Source organism: Anolis carolinensis, chromosome 2 (assembly GCF_035594765.1).
Source record: "Anolis carolinensis isolate JA03-04 chromosome 2, rAnoCar3.1.pri, whole genome shotgun sequence".
Classification (NCBI taxonomy): Eukaryota; Metazoa; Chordata; class Lepidosauria; order Squamata; family Dactyloidae; genus Anolis; species Anolis carolinensis.
This window is the reverse complement of record NC_085842.1, coordinates 68,552,360-68,577,488: the sequence shown is the minus strand read 5'-3', so window position 1 is coordinate 68,577,488 and position 25,129 is coordinate 68,552,360. Positions and strand designations below refer to the sequence as shown.

At 43.7% G+C, this 25,129-nt stretch overlaps 1 protein-coding gene across 1 annotated transcript; it reads right to left on the bottom strand.

Annotated features, from left to right (window-relative positions):
- Positions 1 to 1,186: 1,186 nt before the first annotated feature.
- Positions 1,187 to 25,129, bottom strand: wnt5a (Wnt family member 5A). Its single transcript, XM_003217750.4, has 5 exons — positions 24,581 to 25,129; positions 17,467 to 17,594; positions 15,676 to 15,941; positions 10,863 to 11,155; positions 1,187 to 4,806 (listed from the first exon to the last, which is right to left on the bottom strand). Exons 1-5 carry the CDS (start codon positions 24,584 to 24,586, stop codon positions 4,348 to 4,350), a joined length of 1,152 nt encoding a protein of 383 aa, XP_003217798.3. The 5' UTR covers positions 24,587 to 25,129; the 3' UTR covers positions 1,187 to 4,347.

Genomic DNA, 25,129 nt, shown 5'->3' with positions numbered 1-25,129 from the left:
GTCAAACCCATTGTAAAGTTGACTAATGTGCTCCAGGTAGGGGAAAAATCCATTACACTTATAGTGATCTACTAGTATGACTTCAGATATCAATCACGTATTAAAAATCAGGAGAGCTGGGAAAAAGCCAGAATCAAAATTTCCATTTATCACCTTTCCTCCTCATCTTTATTCCTTAACCATTTTTTCCTGTTTGTAATGCAATTTGAAACAAAGTGCAGGGCACAGAATTAACAAAACATAAGGCTTCCAAAAGACAGGATACTAAAGCAATCAACTGTTTGGTATGGGAAAGGAATTTGAATCTAGTTTCCTTACTCCCAACAGCCTTCAAGTCATTTCCAATTTATGACAACCTGATTAGTTCCAAGCCAGATATGTTCCAAGGTGACTTTCCACTGCCCTCTTCTGAAGCTGAGAGGCTGTGGCTTGCTCAGGTCACCCGGTTGGATTTCTATAGCTGATCAAGAATTCAAACTCTGGTCTCCCAGAGTCCTAAGGCCCATTTACACTGACCACATAAAGTAGGATGAAGCCAGCAAAGGAGGAATCATTTTCAGCATGGAACTGATTACACGGGGAGCCCAGAAATCAAGTTGAGGCCTGGACTGTGCTTATAAGCACAGTCACTCTTTATTAATCCCTTAATTAATTTTGCCAAGTAACCTGGTTTAAACTAAAGCACACTGAAGTTCCCCAATTGCTGCCCATGTCTGTGGGTGTATCATCTAAACACTGTGATATCAAGCTGCCTTCAAACCATATTAGGTGGTTAATGTAGATGTGCCCTTACTCCAACAATCCAGCCTCTACACCATACTGGCTCTCCAATGGATCCTTGGCTTTTCCAGGCTGATGTCTCAGAGAGGAGAACTTCACAATCAAAGATCCATACTGTCTCTTGGTTTCTCATCTAGCCAGAGCTGCACATGTATATAGCTCCTAGCTGGATCAAGGAAGGTTTGTCAAAGAGAGAGAGGTAGCTCATAATTTTAGCAAAATTTCACAGCAGCCTTTAGCAACAGAATTTAGAACTACATCCAATACTGATCACTTCTCCTAAGTTCCTATATCTATGAAATTCTAATATGCTCATCTAAAATGTAAAAAAAAAACATTGAATAGTATTTGTTATTTTTACTGCTCTTGAAAGAACTCCTCTTAAAAAAATTAAAATGACATCCCATTATATAACCAGCATTTTATTTTTATAGTCTATCTTCCATTATGGCATAAGTCTTTTTTAAAAAAACACCAGTGAAATATACAAATCACACAAGATGAAAATATGTACATTAAATGTACAGAACAAAGAGGACATGGTAGATTTACATAATATCTGAAGAACACAAGTGAAGTATTGTACATTAAATAACATTTTAATAACTAGGATCATTACACCCCTCTCTGCTGACAAACAGGAGTCCCATGTAGAGTAAGTGATTGAGCATATTTTAAAGGATTATGGTTTTTGTATAATAAAAACCAAAAGTAACATATTTAATGAACTAGAGCTTTATTTTTTTATTTTTTTTTCCAAATTTGACATTGATTTTTAAACATGAGGTGCCAGGGAAGTAAATATTTCCTTGCACAATAAATTAAGAGCCATCAACATTGGAAAAGGTGGAACTAATGAGACAGCTCATGACTTTGTCAAAAATTAAAATTTTGAGTAATGCTAAAATGGCATACATTCTCTTTTGCTTGTTTTTATTGGGCAAGATCCAATTACGACATGACTGGAAAAACAATGAAAGACCACATGAGTTTGTGATAACAGAAAGAAAATTATCTTTTTAAGTGAATCAAGGCCACCTGTGAAAGAAATCTGGATCTATTTGTTTATCTGCAATAATGCCCCCACAGAAGAAGAGATTCTAGAAGAAATGGTTAACTAATCCATTAAGTTTTCCATACCTGCAGCCTAAGAACAGCAGAGCATGTTCAGAAAATGTTTTCACTGAATTGAGTTGGAAGAGCTTCCTTTGAATTTAATCATTTGTGACTGGCTTACTCTTCAATGCAAATGTGTAATGAAACCCCACAAAAAGAAGCTAGGACCCAACCTAAATAAAACCCAAAGGTGATGTTAGCACATTTGTGCTATGTGCTTAGTCTAAACAAAGAAATTGTTCCCAGCAGTAACTTGGATGGCTATTATTTTTTTTTAGTAATCCTGTATTTTTTTCTAAAAGGTTTGAGATACCAGAAACCAGAAGGCCAGTTTCCCCATATATATGTAAACTGCTCGAATACAGTCTGAGCAAGTTTGCGCATAGCTGTAATATATTCTAAATTATTGTGCATTAAAACAAAGAACAAAAGAAACACAAGATGATAAAGTGGATACTGCGCCATACTTGATTTTGAACTGTAGTAGTCAATTATTAAAATATCAAGCTACTGCATCATACTGCACCAACATTTTCCCAAATTCCACAGTGTTGCTCCATTTCCACTTCTGAAAGGGACCTGACCACCCACAACACTTTAAAAACAAAGAATTAGTTTAATTCAGATTATTCTTTCTTTTCTTTTTAGAAAAGAATTTGGCAGATTGCAGGCACATTAAAAGTAGCACACGTGCTTTAGGAAGTTCCATGTGTTCTTCAATATTCCTTCAAAGTAAGGCAGCAACATTATGCATATTTTATGAAATGGTTGTGTTCCAAATTCTGTTTGAATCTATGCCATGTAATCAGATATTCTTCCTCCTGGATCTGCTAAACTATTTGAAGAATTGGTCTTACCCCAGCCAGTTAACAATTTTTCCACTTTCCTCTTAGACACAAAAAATGCATTATTTCAGTGGGGCTTATGAGAAAAGTGCATCTTCCCTTGCTAAAATTCTTGAAAGGTTATCTTCTTTGTTGGTGTCATCCCCACAATGCAGATTCACAGGTTCTCTCAGGCATAAATGAAAAATGCGACTAGAGATTAATAATATACCTTCAGATGTAGCCAAGCAACACAGCTCTGGGAATCATGTGCTTTCACCCATGCTGTCACAAGCTGCCATGCAACTGATGTTCAGGAAGTTATATTCTAAACCTTCTAGACTGGGATGAACAAACTTCTGCCCCTGGGATCTTGCTAGGGGTTGATGGATGCCAAAAAGGCCCCATATCTCTTGGAAATTGACCTAAATCACTTCTGGTTCTGAAGAATGGTACCGTATATACTCATATATAAGGCAACCTCATGTATAAATTGAGGGCTGATCTGGGGGCAAAAATTATGGATTTTAATATGACCTGTGGAGAGGTCAAGGGGCCATTTTGTAGAGGGAAAAGTACCAATGCCACCTCAGGGCCCTTCCATATAGCCATACAATCTTGAATAGTAAGGCAGATAATCCACAATATCTGCTTTGAACTGGATTATCTGAGTCCACACTACCATATAATCCAGTTCAATGTAGATTTTATACAGCTGTGTAGAAGGGGCCTCAGAGACTGCTGACATTTCCCTGTCCAGGCATTCAAAAAGGCCACAAGCAGTACCATGATGGAGAGAGTAGAAGGGGTTGATGCTTCTATTAAGTTTTCCTGGGCTGGACTAAGCCTTTGTCTTTTGTCACTCTACGCAAAGAAGGGGATAGTTCTTTTTTTAAAAAATGAAAGCGAAACTTATAAATGAGTATACAGTGTATGCTTTTGATATTAGAACAGTGCAATGAGGGTCTAGTTGGATAGGTATCTGCCACTCCCAAAGACTTTCTCAAGGGAAACAAGTATGGTCCAGGAAGTCTGGAGGTGTCAAGAGCTGCAAAAACAGCACATGGCCCCAGGACCACAGTTTGCACAGCCCTAAAACATTTATCTAAAATAATGGTGTGCCTGGTTGGTTCTTTTTGATCAAAAGGGCTAGGAAAAAAATTATCACACATCTGTCACCAAGTCCACATGGTTCATGTTCCAATCTAAAGCATGGCACAGATATCTCATCTATTGCATATGCAGTATGTCACAGAATCATCGGGTTGGAAGAAACCACAAGCGCCATCCAGCCCAACCACCTCATGAGACTAAATAGAAATGGGGTGAATCTCCCCTCAAGCTGCTTTGTCTTTTCATTTTAAAGTCTTATTTCCAATTGTGTAAAATAAATATTATCTCAGGTTTTTCCCCATTATAGAAAATATATATATATATATAACTATGCACAGTCTGAGTTGGATGCAGCAAGGATTCTCATCACTTCTCTTTGCACATTTTAATATATATATATAAACAGGTAAAGCAACCCATTGGGCTCTATAAATAAGAGTGGAGATCATCTCAGGGTAATCCCATCCCCTTCCCCTGCTGGTAGATCAGAAAAACCACTGCCACCCATTCCCATCTATTTGCAGACGAACTGATCCACAATCTCTGTGCACTTCTTGCATTTTACATAGCAGCACCAATGGAACTTGCAGTGACAGCGCTCTGTCTGCACGGTCTTGAATTGGTCATAGCCTCGGCCGCAGCACATGAGTTCACAGCCATCCATGCCTTCCGAAGTCTTGTTGCACAGCCGTCCCTGAGTGCCCAGGGAGCCAGTGCTCTCATTGCGCACACAATAGTCAGGGCTAGGATCAATGTACACCAAGTCATGGATAGTTGGTGCATTGAAGCGGCTATTGACTAGCACCAACTTGCCCCTTTGATGGATTTTCATAGCTGCTGCACTATCATATTTCTCCTTCAAAGCATCTCCAACCTTGCGAAAGTCAGCCAGTTGTAGCCAACAGGTCTTTAGACTGCAAGATCCAGATACGCCATGACATTTGCAGGCCACATCCGCCAAGCTGTACACAGTCTGCAGGAATCAGAAAGGGGGAGAAGTTGAGTACAACTCTTGCAAACATTACTGACACATACAAGAGTACAAATTTTAGCATGGTTCACTCCCAACAAAAGAATGATTTCAACTGACAACATCTTCCTTCCAAGCTCATTATTGTCACTCTGGCAAGGCATATCTATGCTCTGAAGTGTCTTATTGACAGACTGCAAAACTGTGAGGGATACTTTGTATTCCTTCATTGTTCTTGGAAAGTGCTCTCAACTAGGCACAATGGGGAATCTAGATAGGTCAATTTGTTGCCCTGGGATTTCTTGATGCAGGGTGAGGGCATAGATACTTTAATTAATAAATGAAAAATGTGTCCTTGTTTGCATTTTTTGTTTGTTTGTATTTTGTTTACTGGGCTAATTTAATCATTCTTCCAATATAAATAACCCATATCTATAAAAGATAGGACAAGTTAGTCTGGGTGATATCTCCCTGTCCAAAGGAAAAAACATATTTTTAACATATCCATAACTGAACATGCATGAGCTGTTACATATGAGGATAATATTGAAATGCTGGCTAAAATTGGCTAGAAAGAAAACAAATAAGCGCAACTGTCAAGTCAAAACTGAAGCAGAGTCATATTTACCGTTTATTGTTCTTAGAATATTTCTACCACACTAATGCCGCTATAAATCACTACATGGAATACCATTTGTATACAGTGGCTCAGCGCTATGCTATTGACAGATTATCATTATTATCATTTATTATATAGCACCATTGTTGTACATTGTGTTTTCATTATTTTGGTTGGCTGGCATTTGTATGATTAAAGTGTTTAAGCTAGGTTGCACTCCCCTGTTTGGAGGAACTGCTGACTATAATTAAGTGTACCCCATTTGCAGATTTAACTTTTGTGGATTTGATTGTTTGTGGATTTAGGACTTCATCTCACAGTACCTCTCCAAGGATTTCTATACACTTAAAACATGAAGGCCCACGGAGCCCATCAGACAATCGTTCCATGGGCTCCCCATTTGAGTTTGTTTCTTAACTGTGCAAGGATTTTAAAGACATTTAAGAATTGACTCCAGAGAGACAGGTTAAAATGGTGAAATTTAGGTGTGATAGGAATTGTCTTCTTTTTCCATGTTCTTTCTGTTTCGTAACGTTTTCTGTGGGCAGTCATTAAATGCATCAAAAGACAGTTATTGCCATTACTCTAAGGACTGCAGGCAGAGCAGTAAATAATTATATTCATTTTTTTAATTAATGAGTGTTCACAATGCCAAAATGCTACTTTGTTGTATAGGAATTAAGAAGTTATCTTTTAAAAAAAACACGAGGGGAGAGAAACTGGAAGCAGCTTCCACTCTCCCATGTGATGGCAAAGGAAGTGGATGATTTCTGAAGATACAGGAGAAGGAAAACATGTGTGAAGGGAGTAAGTAAGTTCTCCAGATCCTTTGGAGATGAAGCAACATGAAAAGCCATGCTAAGATGATTTCCCCTACCCCAACCATGGGATGAATTCTTTAGTATCTAAGGATCTCCAAGTCCTCCAGCACAATTCTCTGGTCATCACCTGCAGGTCCTGCTGGAGGACCTATAGATTCCTACACTTCTCTAGGCATTTGTAGATTCTCCAGAGTGAGTCTTATCATCTGCTTCTAGCAGAATTAGAGGGTGAATTTCTGATTGATCAAATGGTAACCTACAATCTGAAACCAGTTTTAAGTTCGCAGGCCTTCATGGCTGATTAATGTTTCAAGTGCTATCGCAAAACAGCAATAAGAAAAATACCCTGTTCTGACATTTTGCATGTATACATCAGACTATTATCAAAAGTGCTTCCATACTTTGAGTGTTACCAATCAAAAGACATTGATCAAAGACATCTTGTCCTCCACCCCTTTTCTTTTAAAAGACAGAAAAAAAGGATGGAAGATGTGATGAGAAAAGGTGATATCTGTATTCCCATAACACCCAGTAAAATGAGGCAGGTCAATTTCATAATAAAGGTCTCATCTGGAAGTGTCTCTAGTCCATGTTCACACACAAACCTGCACTGTTCAAACAAATGGCCAGCCCTTATGAGTAGGAAAACTCTCAGTAATTACAGAAACTCCTAGACATGTAAGATCTCAAAGTACTGTGCTGTGAATCATTTTGAGTCTCAGTTCTATGAAGTATGGTATGTCTCATACCATTCTGATTCTCTTCTGATTCATAATATATATGCCTAGTGTGCTATATCCAAGCCTACTTTAGTCCCTTTTGAGTGGTTGCCTCTTATAAAGTGAGTTTCTTTTCCACTATCGGCAGTGCCAGATTTAGGACAAATGAGGCCCTGTGCTAGTTAAGTTATGACCACCCACCCACCCTTACTTGGGCTCTGAAGGAGGTAAGCTCAGTAGGGCACACTTATATAGACTATAAACTCTATCATTATGTCTGGAATTGCTCTGAAACAGAACATCTTCAAATTTATAAGTGCACCACATAAGCGAAATCCATAGCAAAAAAAATCTGGCAGGAAGATGGGCCTCCCTGGCCAATGGGGCCCAATGCTTAAGCACACCTAAGCACAATGGTAAATCTGGGACTGCCTATCAGCCATGTTGGCAAAATATCTCCTTTCCTTTTGGAGGGAAATGAAAACGTATTAATTGTATAGTGCTTTTTCTGTGTTGCTTACCCCTTATATGATAACCTTAAACACACACCAGTTAACTATCTGATCTTTTTTCCCCTTTGTTTTTGTAACTGCCGACTGTAGCTTTAAACCACACTGTCATTTTAACTTATAACGGACTAAAAAAAAACCCCACTCAAGTTCCAACTTTAACAACCCCACTATGGCTGGTTCTATACTGGCCATATAATACAGTTTTGTCAGTGTAGAACCAGCCTGAATCAGAGTCCTTCCAGACATAGCAGAAACCTGGGAGGAAGTGGGTTAAAATAACCCTCTTCTTCCTGGGTTTCTGTCCACACCCCCACCTCAAACCCTGGGGTTTCCCTTGAGAGGTGGCTAGATGCCATCCCTCCTCCCACCCCACCTCCTGGCTCACCATTTTTTGTGCACCATGGGTACTGTGCAGAGGAGCCTGTGCTGCTGGCAGGCCCCTCTAGTAAGTTTTTTTGGGGGAAACAGGGGGACTGGAGAGAAGGGGTTGGGCTCCCTCCCACTCCTTTGGGCTCCAGGAGCCTGAAGAATCGGGATGGCTGTGAGAATTGACCCCTGGGACTGTGGAAGCAGTCCCAGGAGTCAATCCGCACTGGCCCACCACCTGAAAAGATCTGGATCTTAGCTTAAGGTCTGGATCTTTCCAGGTGTCAAATTAATGCAGAGCAAACAGGGAAACCCCAGTTTTCTCTGCATCAGTTCACTTTTCCCTGAGGCATCATTTGGATGCCTCAGATAAAAACAGGACAGGTCCCGTGTTTTGGGCCTGTCTAGTAGGCCCTTGGTGATATTTATGGTAAGTGTTTACTCATCACTCATCAATTGATTGAATGAGTTCTAATCTAGTTAGAACTAGAAATTAGATTTTTACTTTTTATTCAAAGTTGCTATCAATACTGGCAGGCTGCAAATCATTGCAATACCCAAAGGTTTCAACTAAAACCTTTATTTTATTTTAATTGTTTGGATATGTACCACATGTCGCCATCACCATTTTCCACTTCCCTTTCTGTAAAAGCCGCAGTTAACTTTTGCATCTAATGCCAGCTTCAACCTCTCTTTTGTAATAGCTATCATTGGCTCTGTAGTCTGAACTGAACAAATTATATTACTGCAAATCACAGCTATTTCCAAAGGGCCAATCAATTTTCTAATGATGATGGAACTAAAGCTCACTCCACTGTTACCTTTCAGCATTGGAAGGCAGCACTTAACTGAGACACAACTATTATCCTTCAAATGGAGAATTGCTGAGGATATGGCTGCCCTGTAAACAGAGCTATTGTAGTATTTGGGGATATCATTTGTTCAGCTACCGTGCATGTCAACACTGATAGCTCATCGCTCTTCCCACCTCCTGCCCTGCCTTCCCAGCTCAGAATGGTTAACAGTTGGCCATTTCCAACTTCCTCTCTCCCCATGCTATGGTGAGTGGCCAGTTTTGTTCAGCAACTGGGGCAGAAGCCCACATTCAAGCTATCACCCAGTTTCTTAAAAGTTTATGGCCCACCTAGCTTGTAGGATTAGGCAAACAAGGATTTAAAGGGAAATTTGAAAGAGGAGCTGGTGGGGAGGGCAGACAACAGAACAGGAACAGAAGATACACTAGAAACAGCTGAACACACATGAAATCCTCTGACTCCCAGCCTTAGAAAAATTGCTGTTGTGGTTGCATGCCTTCAAGCCATTCCAATCTATGGAGATCTTAAAGCAAGCCTATATCGGAGTTATCTTGCCATCCTCTGAGGCTGAAAAACGTGCCAACTAATAGGTCTATACAAAATGGCCTTATCTACAGTTTTCAAAAGTCAGTGTAATCAATAACACTTAACCAGTCGGTTGACTGGCTTGCCAATAGTAGACTTACATCAGATTTTTCCTCTTGTTTTCTCTCCTTCTCCATCCCACTCAAAATGCATGCTGCTCCTAATGCAGATTTTCCACTGTCCATTCAGCCAGCTCCCTCCCACACCAGTCTCCATGTACGGCTGAGTGACTCCATCCTAAAAAGAAACCCCCCCCCCAAACACCTCTAGGTGGGGGACAGCCTGACACCGCAATATCCTCTTTGTAAAGCCTTGGCAATGAGACCTTGATAATTTACCCTATATAAATAGATATGAGTCAGTGTTGACACAGCCCCAAAAATCCTGGGGTCTGACACATTAGGTGGATGCTGAATGCCACTTCCACCCAGCATCAATATGTGTATGTGAAAAAGTTTGTGTGCCTGTGTGTTCCTGTCTGTGTGAAAGAGAGTGTGTCTGAGGGAGGGGGGAAAGTTCAAGCTCTGCCAAATACTATTGTAGAAAGGCAGCTCAAAGGGGGTAACAGTGGGAAACCACTCAAAGCCAATGTCAGCAACCGTGAAAAGTCATTTTTCTTCTGTTTAGCAACAAATTGGCCTTCACAATACTTTCATATGCCTTCTTCTCACATTTAAATGCTATTAATTTTCAATTATTCTTCATTTTAATTCACGTCAAAACACAAATGCAAATTCTCCAGCCGACTACTCCTGGCACCATCAATTCTAGGAAAATAATGACTTTGGCTGCTTCCATTTCAGGGCAATAAAACCAACTTTACACTCGTTGGTTTAAAAGATTCTGAAGATTTAAAAAGCCATAAAAACCAACTTCTATCACAGAATAGCATTTTTTTTCTAATAATGGGGGGTTCACAACCTTGCAAGGAAGAGTGAGAATCGTCCCCTACAAAAGAACATTTTGCTCCAGCAAACACAGCAATTCTTTCATCCTTTCCAAAGAAAACTGGATCGGTTGGAAATATAAACTTATAAAATTCGATTCTGCAGAAAATTCACTGTAATGTGCAGAAATTTATTAGAACAACTGGGGGTGAGGGGTGGGAAGTATACCTTCAGCCCCATGTGGAGGAAGATATCAAGCAATGGTCAATCAAATATTGCCATTCAGCTGGTGAGCTCTTGCTCTTTATCACTTCAAAATGAACATTTTCCCTTCTTCTCTATCTAAAGTAGTAGTTCTCAACCTGTGGGTCCACAGATGTTTTCGCGTACAACTCCCAGGAATCCTAACAGCTGGTAAACTGGCTGTGATTTCTAGGAGTTGTAAGCCAAACCACCTGAGCACCCACAGGTTAAGAACCACTGAAAAGAGAAGCATTGTAGTGTTCTTGTTCTCTTTCAAACCCACTCACTCACTTTCACATGCTATTTCTGAGATCACATACTAGGCCTTAGAAGAAAACTAATTTGGGATCAAATTACAAAAGAAAACCATGCACAGGTTTGAGGAAAACAATGGCACTTAGGGACAATACAGCACAGGAATGGGTTGGCAGAAATGGTGGTAGGAAAATAAAAAATAGTGGTGGGAACATAAAACTTTATGGTGATACTTACTCTCCTTCCGGCTTCATTGTTGTGAAGGTTCATTAAGATCCTAGCACTCTCGTATGACCCTTTCTGGTATATTCTCTCTCGCTCACGGGCATCCACAAACTCCTTGGCAAAGCGGTAGCCATAATCAATGTTGTCCCCACAGCCGCCCCACAGCCAGTCCCTGGGGAGATCTTTTGGCCTGGCAGCCCGGCTGCAGCCACAGGAAGACAGCTCCCCCTCTCTGCAGGCTCGGCTCATGGCATTAACAACCCCAGCAGCACTGACTGCATAGGTGAAAGCGGTCTCCCGGCTGCCTGTGAGGAAAGAAAATGAAGAGAGAGGGGGGCTCAGTGTAAAGACCAGGCATGTACATTTATTATTCCTTATAGACAAAGATATGCTGCCTTTTAAAAAATGAGATTTTCCCCAGGGTGATTAATACATATTTGAAAAGCAAACTGTAGGATGTGGACTTCAGAACAACATTGCACCACATTTGTTGGTATTAGATAAAGTTAAAATTGAAGGAAATGACACAAAACTCCTTCTGTCTGGTATGCCAATTTTGAAAGGAGCTACTTAAAAAGAAATTCACCATCTTGACATCTTGTGTAAGTAAATTAATCTCATAAGAGTGGCTTTTAGGAGAGATGCTTCTGACCTGAATATCAGCTCTATACATTGAAGGAGGAAAAATAGCTAAAACCTTCTCTAGAAATGTACTTTACATACACTTAATATACTTTGAAGATTTGACATAGATACTTAAGAGAAACTTTTATGCTATAAGCTGTGCAACTGTTCAAGTTGATCACTTAAGGAATATCCTAAAGGGAAACTCAGTTCTTTGTGCATTATCTAGATCCAATTTGCCCCCAACTAATTCAGTTCCACTGCTTTGAAGCTTAACAAAATCCACAAGCCCTAGTTCCCTCAAGATGTTAGCCAAATCATTCTGTTCTTGTAGTCATCTATAGCAGTAGCAAGAGAAGTTGTCCCCAGACAACAAGACATCTTAGCAGTACTATAGCCTATATCATCACACAGCAGGTATTCCAAATCAGAGTGGGGAAACCCTATGGACTGAACTTAGTATTTGTTTTAATTGTCTAAACCAAGGGTCTTTTAAAGTTTTATAAAATTTCTAAAAGATGGATCTTAAAAAACAATTCTGCATGTTTTACTCTGTTGAAAATGAGCTCTTTATCCAAGACCCCAATTTCATAGTGGCCATGGGTAATCCTGGATATGATTTCCACTAATAAATCTTCCATAAGATTTTTACACATCACACCATTTATTTCCAGATATATACAGTAGACTCTCAGTTAAATGGAGGTCAAACAACTGAAAATCTCAAGCAACCAGCAAAAAAGTCAAATAAATAATACTTTGAATTTTTAAAAAGCTATTTTTATAATACAGTAAAATAGTAAAACAGTGTTACATTAAGTTAAGTATGTATTTATTTCATTTTAATTACTGTATTTCAATTTTAAGTTAATACAGAATTTATAGTATGATATAGTATAGGGTATAGTATTAATTGGGCCTATTTTAATAGTAACTCTGAAGCAACCAGAAGCTACACTTATCCAGTATGTATCAATCCTAATGGATTCTAATTAACTGAGAGTCTACAGTATTCATAGGGTTGTGCAGTCAGCTTTTCCTGTGACCATACTTATCCCAAAACAATTATGGTCCTATCACAAAAGTTTAACACTGCACAACAAACACTCTGTAATTCTTATTCAGATATAATTCGCAGTGAATTCATAACTCTGTCCCTCTAATCCATTTTTCCACACACATCTCTATCATATATGCCTTACTGTCATTTAGGAAAATGACACATTTATATTCTTCTCCAAAGTATATTTTCAAATATTCCTTTCAAGTGTAGATGGGAGCAAAAGCACACTTGTTGCACCCCCCCCCCCCCCCAAAAAAATAAACAGATAAAATACATTTATTTGTAGAGGAGGTGAAAACAGGTTGTTCAGCCTGAAACACATTTTGCAGGCTGTGGTGAAAGACTTAAAACGTTTAAGGAAAGTCTTGTCATGCCTGACATTGCTAGAAGTCTCACTGCCAGCAAAGGTTTGTTTAGCATATTGCCTCCCTGTTCAAGACAAAAATAGGGTTCTTCTGTAATGATTTTACATATCAGCCTGAATACCAAAATCATTCAATTGTGTTGAAATATGACACAAATTGTCTCCATAACCAGCCTATTTGGAGGGCACCCTGTCATTCTGTATTACCAACATCATTCATTTCCACTCTGAGTTATTCTGAAGAGGAAAATAAAAGGGTTTTCTAGCACTACGCAAAAATGAAGTGTAGCAATAAGATCAGCTCTTTAGATGCCATTGATTTACAGGGGATTTCAGTGATACTTATGATACATTGTTATATTTACTTTTCCAACTTGAAACAGAAATCCCATGACTACTGTGAGAGCAGTAGAATTTTTCCCATTCCCAGCAAGTTCAGTGATGTGCACAGATATATTTTTAAATAGTCATTGGTCATTTAATGAGCCATTGGAATGTAATTTGCTGTATTACTTCCACTTTTGGGGGGAGCATACTTCTTTAACATTGTGCAATGAACTTTCCAGAGTTTTTCCAAAGCAAGGAAGGTGCGTGCTTAACAGTTTTAGCCAGCAATATTGTGTAACACTGGATTCGTTTTCAAAGAACCTGATGCCAACATTTACATTGGATACAGATTATCATTTGTTACCCTGGGAAAAATGATTTGCCATTTCAACCATGAAAAGGACCATTTAGAACTATTCAAATTAACTTCATTTTCCTGCTAACTTAATTTGAGGCCAACAATGGTCAGGAATGTTCTATTCAGTGTGCTACATCAAACATGTATAATCTTATCATTCTTCCATGTCAAACGAACAAACTATTGCTAGGGCAAGGGTATCATGAATCCCTCCAGATATTGTTGGACTTAACTCCCATCAGTCCTAGTCCACACCGCCAATGGTGAGGAATGCTGGGAGCTGTAGTCCAACAATATCTGAGGAGCTGCACTTTTGCTCATCTTTTTTCTCTAGTGACAAAGTCCAGCTGCCTCTGTTTCTGTAATAACTGCATTGCCAGTGGATTTATAGCACTACAACCCCAGGCAGTGTTTAAGCAAAGAACTGGCATCTAGTGCCAAGATCTGGCTCCTCATTCAAGAGAAATAGCAGCCAAGTGCCTGGATTATTCAGAGCAGCTGGGACCAACCATGAAATGACAGCACATACTTGTTCTCAATGAATACGCTTTTCAGGATTCTTAAGAGCTGGATATTCACATTATTCTTACTGCTATTTTCAGTTAATTCAAATGACCACTTATGCAGCTCAAATTAAATCAAGTAGGTCCAGGGGTGTTGTGGGAGAGGGAGAAATACATACAGGGGAGTTTTGTGAGAAGGTTTGAAATCAATGGGGACCCCTTTAATATGTATAGTTCTAAATTGTGCATAAAAAGATCATGACAACCTAGACATCAGAGAACCTTTTGCTCAATTTGCCTATTTTTATTTTGTTTTCAGAATGGGCTGGTGATAACCTACCCAGTTATTCAAAGCAATCCAGTTCTATAGCATCTATAATGCAAGCCTGTGAGAAAATGCTGATGTCTTCAAAAAAAAAAGCAAGTGTTTCCATTTAGTGCATTTTTAAGTCATGGAAAATGTTTAATCTGAGATTTCTGTAAAGCTTATTTTTACATAAAATTAACTTTCAGGGTAAATGCGGCTTAACAACATCCCTCCAAGCAACTCAGAAGCCTTCTAATTCACAAATGAAGTTACCTTTAATCTAATTTAAAAAGCCAGTCCAATCCTTTCCTATCCTGTTTCAAAAGAGGGGTTTAAAATTAGATTTAGGTCTCAACATTTTGTAATGCTACTATGTTTAAAGTATGCATTCTATGGCAGGGGGAAAGAGGTACAGATGTAGATGTGCAGATGCCATAATTATAATGGGAGGGTGAACAATCCATCAATCATCCCACCGACAATGCCTTTGAGCCCAATCCTATACACAGGAAATGTCAGGAATCAGCCCTTTTAAAATTTAACCAGGGGCAGTTATTTGTGCTGATGTGAGCTCTCCAGCAAATGGGAAGCTCGAAAGGAAACTGACAGAAGATCTAGTCTCAGCACATAGGGACTGGTTGGTTGCTGCAGGGGGGATGTTTAATTAACAACAATTATTTGAATACATGCAACACCTATGTGTATTCGCACTGAGAGTATACTGTCTGCAGATGCCAATATATTTTGCTTCTAAATTTAAACACCCTTTTGCACGCATTAGTTTTTAGTCTTCTTTCTGCAGAGATGTAAGCTACCAGTGAATATATTTCCTAGACAGTAGCTTGAACTGACTTAGTTCTGGCTTAATATACCAGAATGTTATGAAAGAAGAATGGACTACATGGAAAAATAATGGTGGGGAGGGGGGTGAACCTGAAGAAAAAAACTCAATTATTGTATTATGCAGTTTTAGAATTACAGATATAAAGCTATTCTTGTAATGGCCAAACATCACAATTTATTTCTACTTTCAGTTCCAATTTAGGTACTAATTTATTTGAAGTCACATTGGAACAACATAGGAATGCTATTCTTCTGTTTGCACATTACCAGCAGTTTCACATGTGCTGTCTTGACCAAAAAAAAAAAAACCCTGGGTAAGAGAATTACAATTTCCCCCTTCTTGACAGGCTTCAAAGCCTATAAAAACCTGGCATGTTTTCATGGCACACAACATGATATAAGTACCACACAGATACACTCCAGGGCACTTTCCTACCTATCTGCATGACTCTGCCAAAAACAGAGTTATTATCCACAGTGCTACAATTCCATCTTCGATGGCGAAACTGATACTGGCATTCCTTTATCCCCGTCTTGGCTCCCTCGCCAATGTACTGCATATGGTCCTGGTATAAGTGGCAGAGTTTCTTTTGTCCTTGAGAGAGGCCTGTCAATTGGCTGCACAGCGGCTGGGCCCCAATGATGTACACCTCAGGCATCTGAACTGGGTTCATTGGATTCATGTGGTTCATACCCAGAGACCTACAGAAAGAGAGAAGGGTTAGCAAGGGGCAGGATCAAAAAAATCAGCAATCAGGTGCACAGGCAGCCTAGATTCAGTCCGAAAACAAATTCCAGCAATGTACTGGGAAAGACTGGGCAAAATGTGACAGGCAGAAAATTGTCCATGCTGTTTAAGGGTCGAAAAGCTAACACAGACCACATGCTTCAAGTTATGTTCAAAAGAGACATCATGTGTCTGTGCTTTCAAGTCACCTGTTGACTTATCTCAAAATACTCAGAGGTGGTTTACACAGTTCTTTTCCCTGAAATATAGCCCACAGCATCTGGTAGTCATTGGTGGTCTGCCATCCAAGTATTAACCAGGGCTGAACTTGCTTAGCTTCCAAGATCAGATGGGATCGGCTGTCTTTAGGATATTTAAACCAAGTCATGCAACTATCTAAATTTGACGTTTGCTGATTTCTTAAAAGACTGCCTCATATTTCATAGTCTCCCAGCAGATATTTTAAGAGCATAGTACAAGGACCTTGAGATGTTTCCCCAATTTTTAAAACTGAGAGACAAGCGAAAGGCCCTTTCTTGTGTGATATAATGCACAGTTCTTAAAAGACAATCGAAGAATTACCCAACCATTTTAAGTTCCAGTTTGAGGGAAAGGCATATAAATGATGGTGATAATGATGCTGGTTTGGTGTCAATAAAGAGCAGATGATGAAAACTATAAACTTCACAGCCTAAATGCATGCAGAAGTGAATTTACCTAGTGGGCTATAAAAACCTCAACATAGGTGGTAGCTGTTTTCACTTTAAAATCTTAAAGCAGAACCTAACACTTTTATGTACACAGAAGTAAATCCTATTCTGTTTCAAGGGGCTTCCACCCAAATAAATGGGTTTTAGGATTATGCAGCCTCACGGACTGAATTATTGTAAAATGAAAACCTTTAAGGCTGTGTCTTAGAGGTGTTCCTGCAAGCTGCTTTTGTGTACACCTGTTTACAACAAGAGTTGGACACATTCCTCAGCATGAGCTCACACTTTTTTCCCTCCCAACATAACTTATTTATCCCAAAACGGGTATTTAAACGACTGCAGAAATAAATGTACAATAGTCACCCATATCCGTTTTATTCCCCCTGCCCCGCCCCAACTAAAGAAAAAGTGGCTCCAGTGTAGATTTGCTGAGGGAGGAGCTTGAGAAATCTCCCCAGGAGCAATAAAGGCTTTGTTGTTGTATAGTTTCCGAGATGTATAGCCATGTTCCAGAAGTATTCTCTCCTGACGTTTCGCCCACATCTATGGCAGGCATCCTCAGAGGTATATACCTCACAACCTCTGAGGATGCCTGCCATAGATGTGGGAGAAACGTCAGGAGAGAATACTTCTGGAACATAGCCATACAGCCCGGAAAACATGCAACAACCCTGTGATCCCGGCCATGAAAGCCTTCGACAACACAATAAGGGTTTTGCTCATTCTCTGTGGTGGATGAGCAGGAGGGAAGGGGGTATTTTAAACAAGAACAACGGAGAAGTATGCTTACCACCAGGAGCTGGCTTCTATCACCACTTGGATCAGGGAAGAAAAGATGGCCAGAGCCAAGAAGAGGGCCTTGGGCGGCATGGCTCCCGTCCGCCAAGCTCCGCTGTGGACCCGCGCTGCCACGGACCTCTGGAAGGGAGGCAAGGAGAGAGGTCGGCGGTGGCTGGGGCGCTTCAACCAAGGCCTCCTTGGGCGGCCCTCCTTCCTCCCCGAGTTCATCCGCTCCCACGGAGAAAGCCGGCACTCCCCTCCCCAAAGGCTGCCAGGAGAAAAGCGGGGGAGGGCCAGCCTGGGCCTCCCTCTTCCTCTCCTCCTCCCCCGATGGCGCCCAGGACCTTCGCCGCCCCCTCAACAGACGGAGGGGCGAGCAACAAGTGGCGCTGCGGGGGCGGCGAAGGGAGTGGAGCACGTCAATGGCTCCTTTGCTCCCTTATCATCCCCGCCCTGTCCCTCCCGTCCTCCTTCCCTCCCTGGAAACGGAGTCCCCTCCACCCGCCCCACCGCTGGAAAGGGCCCCTATTTTCTTCCCCACCTATTTCCTTCCCTGGGGGCCCAAATGCGGGGAGGAGGAGGAAAGAAAGAGACGGTCTTGGCCTCCAGCCGTCGGAGAACCTCTGCTGTGTGTGTGTGTGGGGGGGGGGGGGGGAGACGGAATGGCGCGCCCACGCACTCCCAGCCCCCTTCTTTCTCCCGTCTGGGGGGGGGGGGTCAGACCTTTGGGGGGCCGCCCACCAGGATGGAGGGTAGGGCCAGGGAGGCGACGAGCATGAGGGAGAAGGGCAGTAATACTCCGGCACCAATCCGGAACTAAGTGGGCTTCCCCACGGGTTCCAGTTCCCGTCCACTACGGAGTCAAATAGAGAAAAGTCGGGGAAAGAGGCTGGATAGCGGGACCCCGGCAGCTTCCTTTCCCGCGATCGGGCATGGGTGGCAAAAGGGGCTTTGAATGAATGCAGTTAACAACTGCTGGACAGGGTTGCTGTGAATTTTCCGAGCTGTGTGGCCATGTTCCAGAAGCATTCTCTTCTGACGTTTCGCCCACATCTATGGCAGGCATCCTCAGAGGTTGTGAGATATATTGGAAGCTAGGTCAGTGAAGTTTATATATCTGTGGAAGGTCCAGATGGGAGAAAGAAAGACTTGTCTGTTGGAGACAAATGTGAAAGTTGCAATTGATCACCTTGATTAGCATTGAATGGCCTTGGCAGCTTCAAAGCCTGGCTGCTTCCTGCTTGGGAGGATCCTTTGTTGGGAGGTGTTAGCTGGCCCTGATTGTTTCATGTCTGGAATTCCCATGCTTTCTGAATGCTGTTTTTTATTTACTGTCCTGATTTTTTTAAAGTACTGGTAGCCAGATTTTGTTCATTTTCATGGTTTCCTCCTTTCTGTTGAAATTGTCCACATGCTTGTGGATTTCAATTGCTTCTCAGTGTAGTCTGACCTGGTGGTTGTTAGAGTGGTCCAGCACTTCTGTTCTCCAATCATATGGTGTGTCCACTGACCTAGTTTCCAATAGACCTCACAACCTCTGAGGATGCCTGTCATAGACGTGGGCGACACGTCAGGAGAGAATGTTTCCTGAACATGGCCATACAGCCCCGAAAACTCACAGCAACCCAGTGATTTCAACCATGAAAGCCTTGACTGTTGAACTAACTGCATGGATTCTTTGTAAGTACAGTTTGAGGAAGGCGACAAGCTTTGTGAAGCTGCAACTCCCATGACCCCATAGCACCCAACCAGAACAGATACAGCAGAGTCAAATGCATGGACAGAGGCACCCAAAGGGAAGGAGGGAGGGAGGGAAAGTCCCTCGCGGGTGGCCTTCTCGCTGTCTGCAGGGAAGGCCAGCCATCCCGGGCCTCCAATGAAACTCCAACAAGACCGCCGACGGTCTAACATGATCCTTTCCCGCCGCCTCTTGTCCGACTAATGCGATTCAGTTTGGGGAGGGGGGGGGACTAGAAAAAGTCTTGCCGGCGATGTGTAATCCCGTTTAGTCTACCTCGTCGAAAGGGCTCAAATATGCCCAGTGTGCTCTTTAACTCGGCGCATAAACAAAACCAAAGTGTGGCTTCAAGCCCTCCTGCAAAACGGCATTCTCAATCCGGGACCTCCCGCCGGTTTCAGTGGGGCTTTCTCTAGAGGAAACGCCCAGAAGCGGGTCGGTCCTATCCTATGGTCTCCACGGGGCTCGGAAAGGCAAGGACGGCTCCCCCAGGACGCAAACAAAGGCAACCCGCCGCCCTCCTTGCGCGCCAAACGCGGGCGCATTCTTCTTCCAGGGCTCCGATTCCGCCCCATTGCAACCCAATTCGTTGCCCCAGGGAACGGCCTCCTTCCCGTCGAAGTCTGGTGTAATGGTGTCATTCTACAGTGTAGACCAGGCGTGGGCAAACGTGGGTCCTTCTAGGTGTTTTGGACTTCAACTCCCACCATTCCTGGCCTCGGGCCCTTTCCTTTTCCCCCTCAGCCGCTTAAGCGGCTGAGGGGGAAAAGGAAGGGGCCCGAGGCCAGGAATGGTGGGAGTTGAAGTCCAAAACACCTGGAGGGCCCACGTTTGCCCATGCCTGGTGTAGACTCCCCCCGGAATGGGCATCCATAGAAGCGGCAGCTTTCCTTTCAGCGGGACACTGACTTAATCCAAGCAGTCCTGGGTTCTTTTGGACGGTTGGCGCGGAGTTCCCTCTCCAAACTTTGTCTTTCCCGTCCACCACCACTACCACCACCACCCAGCCCGGGATCAGGCCCCCCCTCTTCCCCCCCCCCCCAAAAAAATCCGATGTGTCCGTGACACAAGGCTGCAGGAATTCGGGGGAACCGGCCCGAGGGCTTTGCGCGCCAACGGACGGCGCCCGGTTTATTTCCCCAGCAGTCTGAAGCGCCGGGGAGGAATGCGGAGAGTTCATGGCCCATAAAGCCGTCCACGCTCCAGTACATCGGGAAGAAGAAACAGGAGGGAGGGAGGCAGGGAGGAAGCGAGACGGGAGCACGACAAGGAGCTCGCGGGGAGAGGAAGGAGCGCCTACACTAGCCGCTTAATGCAGTTCCAAACGGGTGTGGGAGAAAAAGTGGTTTTGCTGTGCAGATGCCTACATAAGAAATCCTGGAACCAATTTTGAGGCGCGGGTGGCGATTCCATAAAGACGCACGTGGAGGGTTTTCTTTCCCGCGCTTTTGTGGTGTTTTGTGGTGCGGCTAGCATCGAACTGCATCAAGTGGTCAGTGAAGATGCGACCTCCACCTGGAGGGTCACGCAGACCTCCTTCTGTGATTGCTGTGAGTTTTCCAACACGTTCCAGGAGCATTATTTCCTGACATTTTGCCTGCATCTATAGCAGGCATCCTCAGAGGCTGTGAGGTCTGTTGGAAACTAGTCAGTTGGGGTTTATATATGTGGAGTGTTCAGGGCGGGAAAAAGAATTCTTGTCTGAGGCATGTGTGAATGTTACAATTAGCCACCTTGATTAGCATTGAATAGCCTTTCAGCTTCAAGGTCTGCCTGCTTACTGCCTGGGGGAATCCTTTGTTGGGAGGCGTTAGCCGGCCCTGACTGTTTCCTGTCTGGAATTCTCCTGTTTTCAGCGTGTTGTTCTTTATTTACTGTCCTGATTTTAGAGTTTTTAAAATACTGGTAGCCAGATTTTGTTTTTTCACGGTTTCCTCCTTTTTGTTGAAATTGTCCACATGCTTGTCAGGAAACAATGCTTCTGGAACATGGCCAGACAGCCCAGAAAACTCACTGCAGCCCAATGATTCCGGCCATGAAAGCCTTCGACAACACTCCTGGGAGTTATACTTGGAAGCAATCAAGGAAGCATGTGGACCATACCACGGTCCTCACCTTTGACTCCTACATCCATGCGGCAGGCAAGAGTTGGCTATTAGAAGGCAGCGCCCCTCTACCCAAAGAAGCTTGGTCCAACAACTGAGGGGCCGGAATGAAGCCCGAGCTTATGGAGGGCCGGGATTTAAATCCCCAGTGGCCATAGAAACCTGAGCTTGGACAAGTCCCACTCAGAGACAGGTAAAGGGGCGAGACAGCCCTGCCATGGGACCTCCATGCAGACTTTGAAGGCACACAACAAGTTAAGGATGACAACAGCTCTTCTGAGACCTTTTCTGAGCAAAGCGAGCACATTCCAATATCCCCAGGACCAGGCTGTGTGCATCTGCACCAGGCGTGGGCAAACTTGGGCCCTTCTAGGTGTTTTGGACTTCAACTTTAATCACCATGGCTCAATGCTATGGAGCTACGGGAGTTGTATCTTGGTGAGGCACCAGCACTCTTTGGCAGAGAAGGCTAAAGACCTTGTAAAGCTAGATTCGCGGATCTCATGGCACTGAGCCACAGCAGTTAAATTGGAGTCAAACTACATTCATCCTAGATGTAGAATGAATGCAGTTCGGCCCCAATTTAACTGCCCTGGCTCCAAGCTATGGGGATGCTCCCTCCACTCCAGAGCACAGAACCGAATCACCAGTCTAGTGTTGGGATTCAACCCCATACTGCCCAGGTCTCAAGTCCTCAATGAGGAACAGTTTAGTTATCTTAGAACAAGCTAAGGGTTTCCCTTGCCCCATGTATAACAGTTGGGAATGTGTCTATTTCTTCACCCCTCTCATTCCGATTAGTTGTGTAAAATGGATACTTTTCCACTGCAAGCTTTACTTCTGACTTCTGTTTCTTACATCTTAGTATGGAGAGTATGAGCTGTGTGCTTTGAGACATCTCTCTCTTCGTGTTTATCAGAGATGTAGTGATGGATGATTTTTCCCTCTCTGGAAACCTTAGAAGAGATAGATGTTAGAGTAGCTCAGATAGATGTTAGAGTAGCTCAGATAGATGTTAGAGTAGCTTAGTTCTTGATTACTAAGAAATACAGTTATTCTTTATTATTGTAAATAAACTCTTTTGTGGTGTTTAAGATTGGACTCTGTATCTTTGTCTGCCTAAGCTCTGAATTATTTACAGCCACATCACACGCTTGGCTGGCTAATGAGTTGAATACTCAACTTTTTTTGTATCCTGTTTGATTTTGGGATGCTCTGCTATGTTTTAGTTTTCCCTAACATTTAGGAAAACCCGGAGGTAAAAACTGGATTTGAACTGCTTTCCAAACAAAGAGACTTTATTAGTTGTGTGCATAAAGCAAATCGCCTTTGAGAAAGTACAGACGGGGAAGAATCGCAGGTATGGAAAGACTTTCTTAAGAGCTTTGTTATTTTGTTTTGAAACATTAAATCAAATCCCTACCCTCTTGGCTAGGAACATCGCAGCGCTCTTAAGGGGGAAGCCATTCCGCGCCTTCGCCAATAGGGGGCAGCCTCGGCTGCGAAACGAAAGCCTTCCTAGCCACGGATTTCCCCGCTTTTTGGAGGTGGGAACGACTCGGTCCACATTAACATCCATTCTCTGATTAGGATTGTTCGGTTCATCCTAACCTGGGGCTTCAGAGACGAAACCCAAAACATCCCACGTCGATTTCGATGCTTTTAATAGATCTAAAACAGCGTCCCGGGACTTGTGGGCGCCTTGGAGTCCAATCGAGGGGACGGAGAACCACCTCAAAGCGCGCCAAGGAGCCGAGAAGCGGAGCTGGGCTTCTTTACAGGAGTCGCCAACTCCCGAAGGCCCCCTCCTCCGGAGGAAAGAAAGAAAGAAAGAAAGAAAGAAAGAAAGAAAGAAAGAAAGAAAGAAAGAAAGAAAGAAAGGGCGCTTTTGTGCGAGCTCGCCTGCGCCCTTGGCGAAATAATAACGCCGGGATCATTAAGGCGAAGGAAACGAGATAAGACGGGGGTCGGGGAAGCCTGTGGGGCATCTGGTTTTATGGCGGCTGTTTGCACACTGGCTTTACCTTGAATTGAGGAGGAGGCGGGCAAAGAGCGGGAGACCCCCCCCCCACTCTGTGGGGCTGTAAAAGGGCCAAAATAGGGGAGAAGGAAAGGTTGGAGCCCCCCAAAAGCCCTCCAGCCATTTCTTCGCAGCCCAGCTCACCTTATGTTTGTGTAGGTGTTTTGTGAGACGAAAATACTCTTTAAAAAGGAGAGGATGGGAAAAGAAAGGACGCGTCGCTCCGAGGGTTTTATGGCCTTCGCTTATTAAACAAGAAGAGCTCCTCGAAGGCCTGGAGGCAGGAGGAAGCGGGTCGCTTTCCTCTCCAAATTAGACCAACTCGAAGTGTTTTCTTTCCCTCCCGCCTTCGACAGACAGACACACACACCTCCCCAAACGAAAAAAAAAAGTTTTGGTTCCTGGGTGAAGCTGAACTTTCTCTGACCCCGCGACTGTAAGTAATTTAGCAGACAATTGACAATTAAAAACAAACACAAACGGGCAACTCGGGGAACCTTGGGGGGGGGGTGGAGGCATCAGAAGAAACAGCCATCGGGATCCAAAGAGAGGGAGCGAGAGAGGGAAAGTTCCCCGCTTCCCTCCTTTTTTAAAAGGAGGGTGACAATATGCAGCAATCGAGAGCAACATTTGAGTTAGGGGAATGGAAGAGGAGGAGGAGAAACCCGTCCAGGTTTTGCGCTTTGGCGCTGGGCCAACTTCTCTTAAAGGGACAGGCCTTTCTCCGTGGCTGCCCGGGCGAAGAAAAGGGGCGAAAAGAGAAGAGAGAGAAGAAAGTCCAGGATCGCCCTCTTCACACCGGGCACGGTCAGGACAGGGCTTCCTCGCTATTCCAACTATCCAAGGAAAGCCATCTCCTCCAATAACTTTTCACGAGGGAAACTTGGGGTGGGTGCGTGAGGAGAGAATCGGCAAACCCCTTCGGGAGGCGAGAAGTTGCTCAGGAAAGTATCCTCAAGGGAGAGACGGCATTGCCCTGGGATTGAAAGCGAGCGAGCGAGGAGGAAAGAAAAGCTGGGCTCTCGCCTTCCCTCCCTTCCCTCCCGGGCTCGGTTTCACCTTAAGCTAAATATTTTGAGAAACCCGAGCCCCTTTGTGGAGCCCCCTCTTCTTCTTCTCCTTCTCGGCTGAGCGAGTTTTCAAACCTCTCCCCCAACCAGGACCCTCTTCGGGGGAAATCCCGCCTGGCCCTTTCTCTGTGGGTCAACCAGGACCCTCTTTGGAGGGAGCCCCCCCTCCCGAAACTTCCCAAAGCACTCACCTCCATTGTTGACGAGGGAAGGGGTCCAAAGGGGGGCGAAGACGACGACTGGGGAAAGGGAGAAGGAGGCAGTCAGGAAGCGGGGCGCCGGAGCTGCCGAGGAGTAGCAATACGAATAGTAATCCAAGCCAAGGGAGCCCCGATCCTGCGAGGGGAAAGGGCGGCGATGATCCGGGCCCGGAGAAGGTCCATCAGCCACAGGCGACGGGGCAAAGCGTGGGCTCGCTCTGGCCCTCCTTCTCCTCAGCAATCTCTCTCTCTCTCGGGCTTCAGGTGACCTCGTTGGTAGCAGCTCTTTCCATCGCCGAGCGAGCGACTCCGGGTGATTCAAAGCGCCAGGGCGCAGCAGCAGCGGCGCAGCCTGACCCAATCCATGGCCCAAACGGTGCCACTTCCCCTCCCTTCCTCTTCCTCTCGCCCTCCACTACATTCTTTTCCTTCCCTTCTTTTCCGCTTTCTTCTCCTCCTCCTTCTCCGCTGCTGGGACTGGCGCGCTCCTGCCTCCGCCGCTCCCTCGAAGTGTAAGAAAAGTTGCGGAGGCGACGGCGC

Bases quoted from the DNA above. Each gene is read 5' to 3' on its own strand.
- wnt5a (XM_003217750.4), bottom strand. The intron at 15,942-17,466 runs GTAAGCATACTT...CTCTTTCTGTAG, and splicing joins ATAGAAGCCAGCTCCTGGTG to GTCTCTGGGTATGAACCACA. The intron at 4,807-10,862 runs GTAAGTATCACC...TGATTCCTGCAG, and splicing joins ACAATGAAGCCGGAAGGAGA to ACTGTGTACAGCTTGGCGGA.